Source organism: Thalassophryne amazonica, chromosome 17, assembly GCF_902500255.1.
Source record: "Thalassophryne amazonica chromosome 17, fThaAma1.1, whole genome shotgun sequence".
In the NCBI taxonomy this organism is placed as follows: domain Eukaryota; kingdom Metazoa; phylum Chordata; class Actinopteri; order Batrachoidiformes; family Batrachoididae; genus Thalassophryne; species Thalassophryne amazonica.
In genome coordinates, this window is record NC_047119.1 from 8,630,655 (window position 1) to 8,645,455 (window position 14,801).

Below are 14,801 nucleotides of genomic sequence, written 5' to 3' on the forward strand. Positions count from 1 at the left end.
CCACTCCACAGGTCCAGAGAGAACCAGGACGACCCTGCTACTATGTGGAGCACCTCATCAACGTGGGTGAGGGGGTAGGGGTCTTTTTGGTCACATCATTGAGAGATCTGAAGTCCACGCAAAAATGCCATTCCTCTTTGTGCTTTCTGGGGACCATGACAACCTGGGAGGCCCAGGGGCTGGTGGATGAATCAGTGAAGCGCCTTATCTGCCACAGTCTGCCGGACAAGTGGGAGGCGACGGGGTCGCATCCTAATTGGCTCAGCTTCTCCTCATGACTCTGTGTCCAGACACGTCTTTAGCTCTCGCTGCAGTAACAAACTCCAGGCCTGCATCAGAGCAGTCCTGGTCCACCTCCGTGGTCGTTCTCTTATACGCGTCTCACTTTGTTCCGTGTGCTGCTGTCTTCCACACACCAGCTGCATCATCGACTTCTTGCTCATCACTCTCCTCCTCCACCTTAGCTTGAATAGGTTTCCCCGACCACATGTTGCTCACCGAGCATTAGCCACTTAGCTTCTCTGGCAGCAGACGTGAAGTTATACTTCTGACACTGAATGTAGCAATCCAACAGCAGGCTCAGAGACTCGTTCCACTTTGTGCGCTTTATTAAGAGTGATGACAAGGCTACTGTGGGCCGTAGGCACCCCCAACCAAAACACAGCCGTCTATACCCATCACTTACCGTGCCATGCACCCCATCAGAAAAACAAGAGCTCCCAAAACGTGCTCCCTCTCAAGGCGTTCGCAGACCCCTCCCATGTGTCGGAATTTACACCATCAACTCGAAAACTCTGAACATAACAAATCTGTGAAATTCAGAAACATGTCTGTTAGAGTATATTTAGGAGTGACATCCAAAGACTTGATGTATTTCAACTGTACATTAAAGTCCATTATTTTTTCCAGTCCTTTTCTGTTTAAAATGGTAAGTTTACAAGGTACTGCTTCAGTCCAACGTAAAATACAAAACTGTGAAAAATACATTATAAAATTAATATTTGCAGTGATATCTTAACAAAACTTTAAAAAAAGTCTAATTTATTAGTCCACTAATGTACAATGTTCATCCTTCGACCACATCTGTAAAAATGTCACTTAAGAAGTACTGAGACACATTGATGGACTCTCCTTCTGGTGAGCTGCCCTCTGTGCCGTCATTCTGGGCAGGTGGAACCTACAACACAAACAAACGTACAGCTGTTACTGATGTGTAATCGGAACTCGGTGAGGATGCGTGAACATTCCCCGTCCACCCCGTTGACCTGAGGTGCACACAGAGAGGTGCTGGCTGTCGGGCTTGATCTTGATTGTGGTCTGGCCTTAGCGGTCTGCTCCACATCCGTGTTTGGTTGTGTCGGGGTAGTGGTCGATGTCAGCCGGGTTTCCTCTGATTTGTCTGCCCCACTGCAGGTGGCAGCATCTGCGTGTGAAGCTGAAGCTGGCAGTGCTGGGGTGGACAGCTTTCTTCTTCTGCATAGAGCTTTACCCTTATGGTCCAAGGACGCTGCCATCTCCTGCAGACGGACATCTGATGTGGGCCTGCTGGTCTTCTTGGACAGGAAGGGAAGGAATTCTTTGGGTTTTCTGCAGGGATTGAAATAATGTGATTTACCCTTGTGTGGTGTTCGTGTTTTTGTTAGTCAGCCGATGTTCGTGGTTCTGGTGGAACCTGCTGCATTAGTGGGGATTTAAATCAATTCAAACAATTTTAAGTAAAAATACTCAGCAGATGTTTACTTGATTCTAGTTGAAAGCAATACTGACTTTCAACATTCATGGTTAACACTTGCCCTTTAACGTTGTAATGCTACATTTGTGTATAAGTGCTTTCTGTGATAAAAACAAAAAATCTAACAATGGAAAAACAAATAATTAACAAGATATGAATAGAAAAAAAAAAACGTTTAGTTTGAACAAATTTGTAAATGGGGAAAAGTTTTTAATCATGACTCAATGTTAATTTCCTTCATCGGCATTAAATATTTAATATTAATTTGTATCAAACGAGCAGTTTCTAAGAGAGACTAGGATGAAGAGTATCACTTGCATTGTGAGGGAGTGTCAAATATGACATTTTTGCCATGTGGCCTGAATGCTGAAGACCCCAGTAGCTGAAGAAAGCCAACGGGATGCCCACGATTCACCTGGCTGCGGTTATCTTAGAGATGTGGGAATGCCAGTTGTCTGCCTGAGCGGTTGCCATCCAGCACCCAAGGCAGTAACATGGTGCTGTGGATGCGGCAAAGTGCCTACACAGGACATGGGGGCAGAGTTTCAGTGTGTGTGTTGCCTATGAACTATATTTTCCAGAGTGTAAGTGGCAGGTTTTTGTTTATTTATTTAATTTTACTAGTTTGGTGCAAAAACTCAGATGAGATCAGATTTATTGTCATTGTCATTACACGAGTGCAACAACAACGAAATAACATTTACACTCCAATTACCTCAGATAAAATACAGCAATTAATCCACAATTATTACTAGTTGAATGTAATAATAGCACACATCAGAATTAAAGACAACACATATATATTTGACATTGTTTTCAGTGCACTACACTTGAAGCAGTCCGTCATCCGAATTGAGGCAAAGTGGGTGAAGGCCGAAGCAGGAGGGGCCTAAAAAAAACAGCTGCAAAAGCTACAATTACTCACCTGGGGGTCTGATATCCTAATTCAAAGTAGACTCCTTTGGACTGCACACACTAATTGTTTTGTCAAATTACAGATTTTTTTTTATTAAAATATAAAACAAACAAATAAATAAATTCCTTGTAACGCAACATGAAAGGTATCGTTATTACAGCACTGTCCCATTTACATACTCGTATCTCTTTTTAAAAATATATCAATATAACTCTCAGTGTCGATATACCGCCCAGCCCTAAAAGAGTCACACTATGAAGTCCATGTCTGATTTAGTACTTTACTGTGTGAAAACAGTCACTGTATGGCAGAGACGTTCACTGCGTACCTTTGTCTTTCTACAAAATCTTTCTGCTGGGCCCTGTGGAGGTGCGACTGTGTTGTTTTAGAACATAACCACAGTGTGTGTGTGTGTGTGTGAGGTGTCAAAAAGTAATTGTTTCCATCTTTGATTTATTATATTTCTGTCTGAAATTTGTCTCTCTCACTGATGACCATGCCCGCTCCTACTCCATCATCAATCCAGCACAGGGTTCCTGCCAGCACAGTTGAGCACAGGGGGACCCTATGTTGTGATTTAACCAGAATAGGGGGAGCTTTTTTGTTTTTGTCCCCCCTTTTTTTCCAAGGACATGTTGCATGTTTAACATCCCAGTTAGCAACACAAAGTGGTCCTCAAAAAATGAAGGTAATACTGTTTCAAAGGGTTATAAATTTCAAAGTTTTCTGGGGCGAGGGTATGTCCCTGGACCCTTCTCCAATACGTGCGCCTGCAACGCTCATTGCACGGCTAGGCCTCACTAAGTTCCCCCCTATGCTGTGAAATAATCCCGATCAGAACTCTTCAGCACCCGCTAACCATCCAGCACTGTCTACACAATATTACATGAAGCTGAATTTTCAGTTGATTTGGTTCATCAAAGTTCATCTAACCACAGATGTCCATACCACTGTCTCCAACCTATTTGACAAATGATGTGATATACTTTGGAGAATGAGCCATTCCTTTCCTTCTCTATATTTGTCTCTTCCCACCTTGTTTCAGTTCATCTGAAGCATTTTGTTACAGAACTGGGCAGTTTTTTTTTTCTTTTTAACGATGTGTTGTTGACTTGCTTAGATGTTGTGATGAAGTTTTTCTTCACCAATGAAATAATTCTTTCATAGTCTCTCACACATTTTGGTATTTCTAAGCTCACCCGTGCACTCCTTCTTTTAAAGAATAATACCAAATTGTAGATTTGGCCACTCTAAAGCTTTGCTTGCTGTCTGATGACTTTTTTTCAGCCTAATTATGGCTTCCTTCACTTGCATCAACACCTAATTCTAATTCCTAAATAGTTAACACAATATTTTTCTTAAAACCCTTAAAATGTGCTACAAGCACATCTTCATTGCTTCATTTGCCTACATTGTGGTGGCGTAAAAACAACTGCAGAAATTGACCAAATACCGTACCTATATGCCTGAATTTACAGGCCTGGGCTTTTCCAAAGCCTAGAGAAACTGCTGCCATAGGGCTGAAACCATGAAAATATCAGACTGCTATGTTCACTCAACGAAAATATAAACGCAACACTTTTGGTTTTGCTCCCATTTTGTATGAGATGAACTCAAAGATCTAAAACTTTTTCCACATACACAATATCACCATTTCCCTCAAATATTGTTCACAAACCAGTCTAAATCTGTGATAGTGAGCACTTCTCCTTTGCTGAGATAATCCATCCCACCTCACAGGTGTGCCATATCAAGATGCTGATTAGACACCATGATTAGTGCACAGGTGTGCCTTAGACTGTCCACAATAAAAGGCCACTCTGAAAGGTGCAGTTTTATCACACAGCACAATGCCACAGATGTCGCAAGATTTGAGGGAGCGTGCAATTGGCATGCTGACAGCAGGAATGTCAACCAGAGCTGTTGCTCGTGTATTGAATGTTCATTTCTCTACCATAAGCCGTCTCCAAAGGCGTTTCAGAGAATTTGGCAGTACATCCAACCAGCCTCACAACCGCAGACCACGTGTAACCACACCAGCCCAGGACCTCCACATCCAGCATGTTCACCTCCAAGATCGTCTGAGACCAGCCACTCGGACAGCTGCTGAAACAATCGGTTTGCATAACCAAAGAATTTCTGCACAAACTGTCAGAAACTGTCTCAAGGAAGCTCATCTGCATGCTCGTCGTCCTCAACGGGGTCTCGACCTGACTCCAGTTTGTCAGTCGTAACCGACTTGAGTGGGCAAATGCTCACATTCGCTGGTGTTTGGCACGTTGGAGAGGTGTTCTCTTCACGGATGAATCCCGGTTCACACTGTTCAGGGCAGATGGCAGACAGCGTGTGTGGCGTCGTGTGGGTGAGCGGTTTTCTGATGTCAATGTTGTGGATCGAGTGGCCCATGGTGGCGGTGGGGTTATGGTATGGGCAGGCGTCTGTTATGGACGAAGAACACAGGTGCATTTTATTGATGGCATTTTGAATGCACAGAGATACTGTGACGAGATCCTGAGGCCCATTGTTGTGCCATACATCCAAGAACATCACCTCATGTTGCAGCAGGATAATGCACGGCCCCATGTTGCAAGGATCTGTACACAATTCTTGGAAGCTGAAAATGTCCCAGTTCTTGCATGGCCGGCATACTCACCGGACATGTCACCCATTGAGCATGTTTGGGATGCTCTGGACCGGCGTATACGACAGCGTGTACCAGTTCCTGCCAATATCCAGAAACTTCGCACAGCCATTGAAGAGGAGTGGACCAACATTCCACAGGCCACAATTGACAACCTGATCAACTCTATGCAAAGGAGATGTGTTGCACTGCATGAGGCAAATGGTGGTCACACCAGATACTGACTGGTATCCCCCCCAATAAAACAAAACTGCACCTTTCAGAGTGGCCTTTTATTGTGGGCAGTCTAAGGCACACCTGTGCACTAATCATGGTGTCTAATCAGCATCTTGATATGGCACACCTGTGAGGTGGGATGGATTATCGCAGCAAAGGAGAAGTGCTCACTATCACAGATTTAGACTGATTTGTGAACAATATTTGAGGGAAATGGTGATATTGTGTATGTGGAAAAAGTTTTAGATCTTTGAGTTCATCTCATACAAAATGGGAGCAAAACCAAAAGTGTTGCATTTATATTTTTGTTGAGTGTATGTACACCATATTTTCCTAAGTATTTTTTCATTTTTTTTAACTAATTTGAGAAATCTTGCAACTTACATTCAGGTAAGAATTATAAACACTACAAAATCATGCAATTGTTACTACTACTATTAGTACTACTACCAATAAGAACAACAACAACAACAACTATTTATATTGGGCTTTCCCACGAATCAAAGCAATGAACAAAATAACCTCAACAATAAATGAATGGAGGCCAATAATAAAAGTACACTACAACAATGTACAAAAATCCCAACTAAAAGAGTGGCTAGTACAGAAAGAAGGGGTGGTGTTTAAGGTTTTTTTCCTTTTCAAGAGGCATTTTTTGACAGATGCACCTTAAACCCCAGAAAATGCACTTTATGCAGAAGTTGCTTTTCCTCACCTGTTAATGTTTCGTGTTTTCAGAGTCTGATGAGTCTGTGTCCGTTTTCCTATACTGGTGTCTTCATTGTCCTCTGCTGCCTTAACAGCCTCCTTTTCAATGTCATGATCAGTGCTTCCTTTCTGTGGATCAATATGAACCTCATGGCTTGCTGCTAATGCTTCAAAGGATTCTGGTGGCACAGCGGGGCAGAAACACGCTGATCCTCCGGTTGTGTTTGTTTGCATGCGGCTCAGTTCTACTTCTTTATGAGCAACGGGCTCACTGGCTTGTTTCTTTCTTGTACTGATGTGCTTCATCTCCAAATGGACTATTTCAAAGAAAGACAGGCACATGAAGAAAAAACAAGAAGTCAAACTGGTCATCGTGCATGTATGTGTTTATCTTCTTCCCACCTCTTTTCCTGGTGCTTCTTAGGCTGTGACTTGTTGAATCAAGCTGATCGCTGTTGTCTGCAGTCTCTGGCAAGTTGGGTTGCGGCGCCGTGCTGCTCTCTGTTCCATGAAGATGCACAATGAACCCTAAGCAATGCTGATATCAAATTAAGCACTAGTCAAGAAAAAGGAAACGCAAACAAGTACCTTCTGGATCAACTAGCTCCTCTGCAGCTGCACCCTGATGTCAAAAAGAAAATATATGACAAATACTGACATTATACCACATTACAGCCACAGACGGTTTCTTCCAAGCTCACTTACTGAAGTTACGTCTTGCCTCGTATCATTCACACTGGTGAAGCGTGTCTCACCACGCTCCTCCTTTGGCATAAGATCAGAACAGATGGTCTTGTCTTCTCTTGCTGCCAAACTCTCTCCAGGAACAAGACTGAATGGTGCAAAAAAATAAATAAAATCGACTCAAACCAATGTTCATGCACATCAACCTGTTAGGACTCTTTAAAAGTCATGAACCTCTTTTGCTCCGTCGGTGTATCTGCTGCACAGAGATAAGGGACAGGTTCCAGCCCACTCTCCAGCACCTCCGCTGCACTGCTAACTGGAACCTCAGTCAGCGACAGAATGAAAAATGGTTCATCTGGGTCTGAAGGGAGGGGCTTTGGCAGCACTGAGCCACACACAACGGAGAGACTATCCATTATGCAACATCAACTGAGGTATTAAAAAAACAAACAAAACTGCAAATGCATTGTTAGCTATGATCGACTTACTGTCTGAAAATATTGCCAGACTTGGAAAACTCTGGGTCACTTCTTCATTTGATGTAGTTGCATACTGTGACCGACAGAGAACAGGACAACCAACTGAGGATCAAACTGGACACCAATACATTAGAAAGATCAGATGACACAAAGACCTTCACATGGTGGTCACTCCTCTTACCAGACTACAATCTGCTGATACCTGGGTCTCACAGCCCAAAAGAGACCCAGCACTACTTGTAAGGGGGCCTTTATTGCTGAGCTGTGCGCTTGTGCCTTCTTTTGGTCCTTCAATGTTACGAACGAGTTCAGGTATGTGTTTTTGGGAAACTGCATCCTGCCTGACTTCTTCACAAGCAGCAGAATCTATAAGAATGAAGACAACAGGTCCCAAATATTCAGACAGCATTCACTTGAAATCCCCCCCCCCCACTTCCCATTACAGGATTGCCAAACCTGCTACTACTTTTTTAAGTTGTGGAGGTCTAGCCCTGGATGCCAGGTTGGGTTTGGGTTTCAGAAGTCGGCCCCTACAAGGTTTTCTTGATGACCCAGCGACCTCTGGCTGAACATTATTTCTGCTTATATTGGGAAAGAAAACGGCACAGTCACTACCTGCACTTCTGTTCATAAATGTCTCATGGTACAATCATGTGTCAACATTAGGGCTGCCACAATTAGACGACTAGTCACAATTACATCAACTGTCAAAATAGTCGGCGACTAATTTAATAATCAACGTAATCTTTTATTTTTCTAAGATTTGTTTTTCTCTCAAAACTGCTGCTGTACCTTCCGCTGCCTTTCTGTCCTTGATGCACATGCACAGTAGTGAAAATCCGGGACAGCCGTGACATCAGCGGAAAAGTTATACCCAAGCAATATCATGGCTAGCCGGCAACGGAGCTCAAAAGTTTGAGAGCATTTTAACCAAATTAAAGAGAAGAAACAATGCAAAATCTGCAAGGCAGAACTTGCCTTCCACAGCAGTACAACAGAGATGCAGGAGCATCTAAGAAGGAAACAGGTAATTTGTAATTTGTGTCTGTATCATGACCCAAGCAGAGGGTCACCCCTTTGAGTCTGGTCTGCTTGAGTTTTCTTCCTCAGAGGGAGTTTTTCCTTACCGCTGTTGTTCTAGGGGTTGGTAAGGTTAGACCTTACTTGTGTGAAGCGCCTTGAGGCAACCTTGTTGTGATTTGGCGCTATATAAATAAATGAAAATGAAACACGTTGTGGCTGATTCAGAAGACGTGAGAGTCATCTCTGTAAGCTAACTGCCTCATTAACTGCTAACATTAACGTCTATAGTGAGGTACTTACTTAGCCGTAAATGGTAACATTAACGATGACAATTTCATAAGTTCATTAGCCTTAGCACATATATGTTAGCTGTAATGTTATAACTGCAATGTCATGTTTGAATAGGAAATGTGATAATGCTAATGTTTTATAAATCAAATCAAATCAAATCAATTTTATTTATATAGCGCCAAATCACAACAAACAGTTGCCCCAAGGTGCTTTATATTGCAAGGCAAAAGCCATACAATAATTACAGAAAAACCCCAACGGTCAAAACGACCCCCTGTGAGCAAGCACTTGGCGACAGTGGGAAGGAAAAACTCCCTTTTAACAGGAAGAAACCTCCAGCAGAACCAGGCTCAGGGAAGGGCAGTCTTCTGCTGGGACTGGTTGGGGCTGAGGGGAGAGAATCAGGAAAAAGACATGCTGTGGAAGAGAGATCAATCACTAATGATTAAAAGCAGAGTGGTGCATACAGAGCAAAAAGAGGTGAATAAAAAGAAACACTCAGTGCATCATGGGAACCCCCCAGCAGTCTAAGTCTATAGCAGCATAACTAAGGGATGGTTCAGGGTCACCTGATCCAGCCCTAACTATAAGCTTTTTCAAAAAGGAAAGTTTTAAGTTTAATCTTAAAAGTAGAGAGGGTGTCTGTCTCCCTGATCTGAATTGGGAGCTGGTTCCACAGGAGAGGAGCCTGAAAGCTGAAGGCTCTGCCTCCCATTCAACTCTTACAAACCCCAGGAACTACAAGTAAGCCTGCAGTCTGAGAGCGAAGCGCTCTATTGGGGTGATATGGTACTAAGAGGTCCCTAAGATAAGATGGGACCTGATTATTCAAAACCTTATAAGTAAGAAGAAGAATTTTAAATTCTATTTTGGAATTAACAGGGAGCCAATGAAGAGAAGCCAATATGGGTGAAATATGCTCTCTCCTAGTCCCCGTCAGTACTCCAGCTGCAGCATTTTGAATCAACTGAAGGCTTTTCAGGGAAGAAAAGCCTTCAGTTATGTATAATGCTACATGCTTCAGTTTCAGTTCAGTTGCTACATGCTATAATGCTTCAGTTAATGTATAATGCTACATTACAGTGCTAAAAACATGTTCCTCTTCAATGGGCGATGTTACCAAGTAAAAGTTGAATGAACCATCACCTAAATTGTCTTGATTTTTAGTTACTTCAAGTTTGAAGCTAATGTTGGTTATATAAGAGCAGCTGCACGCTGGCGCAATAAGCCACAATTTATGTATGATCTGATTAGTTGACTAATCGCAAAAATAATCGGTGACTAGTCGATTATCAAAATAATCGTTTGTGGCAGCCCTAGTCAACATTAATAGGAACAGCATCATTTCTGACTTACAGTCTGTCCTCAGAACGGTCTGAGGTGCTTTGATTAGTTCCACTAGCTTCAGGACAATGTTGGGCTGGATCTTGACTTTTCACCTCTGTAGATCTCTGTTGGGTGTTTTTTGGTGCAGCGTGAACATCAGCAATAAGTGCAGACTTGACATTTGACTCGATGGTGCTATGTTCTGAAGGCTGTGAGACTGTAGGAAGATTGTCTGTTGGTTCATTAGTTGACACTGTACTTCTGATGGATGTTTGCCCCTTGCTGTCCTCTTGTGAAGCAGGTCCAGCATCTACATTGTGTGGACTTGACATGTCCCCTGTGGATCTTATTACTGACATTTCATCGCCGCTCTTATTTTCAGGAATAGAGTCAAGATCTACAAACTGACTGTCGGTGATTTCAGATGTTGGCAGTTTACCAATATCCTTTTTTAGCTGTGTCGTTCTGGAGGATAATCCAAGGTTGGGTTTGGGTTTGAGCCTTGAAAAGCGTTGTCGTTTCTGAGGTATAATTTTTTCAGCTGCTGCTGAAGTTGAGTCTGTGTAATCGACAAGTACAACATCTGTTGTTTCACCATCAGCCTTAGCTAATTCCTCTGCCATATGAGCAGATCCTATTTCCACTGGTGGGATCAACACTGAAGCAGAAGCAGAACTCTGACATGGCTGTTCATGCATGGCGACATCAGGGACAGTTACTTCCTCTATTGTTTTGACAGCATGTTCAGGGTTTGATAATGGGCTTGAGGATTTTGTCAAAGATTCCGTAAGTGCAACAGTATCCATTGTGGTTTGAGGTTTGGAATGTACAGCTCTTGGTTTCAATGCCAAGTTGGGTTTGGGTTTAACCTTATGGAAACGTGTTTTCTTGGTCTGGCACGGGGATCCAACTTCATTCTCTTCTTTCTGACTCTGGAACACCCTAACTGGGACTGAAATGGCATCTGACACTTGTCCAATGTCTGATTGTGTAAAAGATGAATTAGATGTTCCAGCTGCACTGGCATGGAAGATCAGGTTTTCATCCACTGTTTCTGAATTTGCATCTGAATTTCTGGAAACCGGCTTCAAATCTGGTTCACACTGTCCTTCAGAAAGGGTGACACAATGCTTTTCTAATAAACCCTGATCTAAGCAGGATTCTAACTGAAAAAGATCCACAGCATCAGCCACCGATGACTCTTTTGTAAGGCTAAGTTCAGTGCAAGGAATGTCCTCTTCTAAGGACACTGAACTACAATCTCCTGCCTTTGAAATTATTTTCTCAGTACCTGTTTGAGATGCAGTGATTTCAAGTGCAATGGTGGTACTGTGGTCTTCTGGGGTTATAGTGGAAGTAGATGGTTGCAACTTTGATTGTGCAACCCTTGAGCGTGCGTCAAGGTTAGGTTTTGGTTTCACTCTGAACAAACGTCCTCTCGTGGTGTTCTGACTGGATATTTTTTCTGAGGACCCTCTATTTGACTCTGCTTGAGGCTTAGCATCAACATCAGAAACAGTCTTCTGCTCACTACATGTCAGATCAGGAGCTTCAACAACAGACATATCCTGAAACTGAGATATTAAATCATTGCTGGTTGGGGCAGTTTCCATTTCCATTGCGTCGGTAGACTGTGGTGTTTCCATGACTCTCGAACCACAGCCTACAATCTCAGCAGGACTGTTGTGTTCTTGGGAAGGACAGCGTGACACAATCTCTTTGCTACAATGATTTTTAAGTTGGATGGTTTTATTCATAATTACTGCAGATGGCCCTGCAAGCAGAATGTCACATATACATTTTGTTTAAATTCAGCTGACAAAGACTGAATAGAAATTCCACTGAGAGCTTCATGGCTTCTATCAGTACCTGCTGGATGATCTTGTGAGGTTATCTGAGTTTGTTGAGAAGTTAAATGAGCAGGATTGCCAATCGTCAACAAAGTTTGAGCAGCATCATTGTAACTTTCTTGCTCAGATACTAAAAAGCAAAGACAGAAAAGAATAATAAATACTTTTCTTTTCTTTTTTAAATTGTATTACTAAAGAAAAAAAATCCAACATACCATCTGTATTTTCTGAAGACATGAACTCTACAACATCCTGAAAGGCAAACAAATAATACCACACTGAGCTATATATTTTTAATTTTAAAAAGTAAATAATAACACCCTTTTAAAAGCTAATCCTTTCCCAAATTTTGAAAGGGTAAAATCAAAACATTATCATGAATGCTTACTGTATTTTCCAGAGTATAAGTCGCACCTGTCAAAAAATGCCTCTTGAAGAGGAAAAAACCATATATAAATCACACCAGAGTATAAGTCGCACCTTCATCTGTTCTTTAATTTGGGATTTTTGTGCATTGTTGTAATGTACATTTTATTACTGGCATTTATTTTTATTACTGGAGTTTATTTTGTTTAGTGCTTTGATTCTTGGGAAAGTTTTATATAAATAGCTATTATAATTATTATTATTAATAATAAACGTGAATTTTCGGTATATAAGTCTTACCGGAGCATAAATCACAGGACCTCCCAAACTACTAAAACAAAAAATAAATAAATAAATAAATTGTGACTTATATAAGTTTTGAAAATCACCTTGTCCCTAGGCTTATTTTGTTAGACTACCCATAAACATTACAGCACAAATTTCAGAAAAGAATTGTTAATATACATTTTTCTTATTGTTAATATTGTCTACACAATACTTAGAACTGTGTGTAAATATACACACTATCTGGTGGTACAACAGGGATATTGCAACAAGGAAGCATTGTTGCTGTCACATGTAACCTCATGCGTATATGTTCTTTATTTCCTCAAACTGATAAGCCTCAGTGTAGCCTCATCGGTGTCGAAATCCACAAAAGACACCTATGTGAACTAAAAAACACCTTTACACCTCATCATTTAAACATAAATAAATAAAAGACATTTATCATCAACAAGCACCTCAATCTCCACCTGGTGTTACAAGGCACAAATCAAATAGTTTCCCTCTGGCAATTTTATACAAAAAAAAAAAAAAAATTAATCAGTTATTTTCACTGCTCAAATTTCATGAAGAGATTTTATCTTAATAAAGACATTATTAACTGTCTACTTATTAATTCGAAAGTTTTATGCTAGTTGTTGTAGTGAGTGTGTTAAAGCTTCTTAAAATAATGTGCAAAAGCAATGTTGGTGTCTAAATTATGAAACAACATGATAATAGTCAGTGAACGGTTATTACAAATAGGTTCAACAACTACTGGTGGATGAGTCGTCGCCATCTAGTGGCACATTTACTTTATTTATTTTTGTCTCACTGCTGTGACCTTGCTCCCCATTTCAGAAAAGTAGTTTTTCTTCGCTTTTAAAGCCGGGTCACACGGCACAATGTGATCACTGAACGAATAAAAAAATCCCAGAATCACAAATTGTTGAGAAAAAGTGGACAAATGAGCCTGGACCTCTCCCATCACCGAAAAGCCTGTGAGTGCAGAGTGCACAAAAGACTGAAACAAAACCGAAACTAACAAAAGAAAAACGAAGCAAATGGCAACCTTGACGCTTTAAAACAAAATCAAAACAAAGTGCCAGCTTGTGATTATTTCTGCAGCGAGTCTGTGCTGTCCACAGCCACAAGCAGCTGCGTTGTCTTGACAACATGTACGCACACATGCACGTTGAAGTCAGAGACGTTGAGAAGCTGGAGAGAGAGAGAGAGAGAGAGAGAGATGAGAGAGAGAGAGAGAGAGAGAGAGAGAGAGAGAGAGAGAGAGAGAGAGAGAGAGAGAGAGAGAGAGAGAGAGAGAGAGAGAGAGAGAGAGAGAGAGAGAGAGAGAGAGAGAGAGAGGCTGGAGAATGGACGACAATCAAACAGAACACTGACGGTACGGGAACTACGCAAACGATGAGGAACCGTCAACACAAAGCAAAACAGAATTGAGGTCGTCATCAGGATTCATTCACATTTTTCAACAGTTTGAAAATTCTGGCAAAATGCCAGCTACAGGAACGAAACTGGACGATGGTTAAATGATGTCTCCGAAATTCAACGTAAGTCCAGATTTCTTGTTTTGTTTTGGCATCCTTCTTTAGTGCCGTGTAACCGGGACTTAAGCAGTTATTCTGCTGAGAAACACAAGCAACAGAATTATGTTTTATTACCATATATGGATCTTTGAGGGTGTTTCTGAGTGCAAATGGTGATGAAAATGCACAATCATGTACTTTAGTATATGTGGGATTTATAAATAGCTGATACTATGTGCATACGACTGCAGAGTTTGTTTGATGAATGTGAATTTTTTTTTTTTTTTTTTTTTTTTACTTACACACCTGCAACATTTACAACCTTTTCTATGCACAGTTTGATAACTAAAGGCCCTGGAGATTTCATGTTTTGCAGTTTATCATAAATTCATTCATTTCTTGGCACAAAAGACAATCTGTCCATACTATGCTCATAATTCTGAAATACTTTAAAACTTTGCTCTGACATATATCAATAAACAACTATGTCAGTTACTCTTTTTATTCAAATTCAAAAGAACTATATTTTCCCGATATATATACTAAAACCATAAAAAGATATCTTAATACTCACAGATTATCATACAACAAAGGATTTTAATTTTATCTCAATTAGCATTCAAATGACTCATGAGTTAATACAGTTTTTCTATGAAGTGGAAATTAACTAACTGCCAAAACCCTATTTGAGTGGATTAGTTATAGGTCCCAGAGTGCAGGGTTAGCAGAAATATTTAACCATTTTATCAGTAAAAAAG

General features: G+C 41.1%; 1 protein-coding gene across 1 annotated transcript in view; it reads right to left on the bottom strand.

Annotated features, from left to right (window-relative positions):
• zgc:162472 (uncharacterized protein LOC553495 homolog) overlaps positions 1-14,801 on the bottom strand; it is a 66,206-nt gene that overhangs the window by 23,740 nt on the left and 27,665 nt on the right. Inside the window, 13 exon segments of the mRNA XM_034192977.1 lie at positions 1,110-1,177; positions 1,266-1,587; positions 6,221-6,530; positions 6,616-6,714; positions 6,802-6,835; positions 6,919-7,045; positions 7,132-7,285; positions 7,389-7,452; positions 7,561-7,745; positions 7,836-7,960; positions 10,050-11,793; positions 11,889-11,999; positions 12,085-12,121. Of these exon segments, the coding sequence (XP_034048868.1) occupies positions 1,110-1,177; positions 1,266-1,587; positions 6,221-6,530; positions 6,616-6,714; positions 6,802-6,835; positions 6,919-7,045; positions 7,132-7,285; positions 7,389-7,452; positions 7,561-7,745; positions 7,836-7,960; positions 10,050-11,793; positions 11,889-11,999; positions 12,085-12,121 (3,380 nt within the window).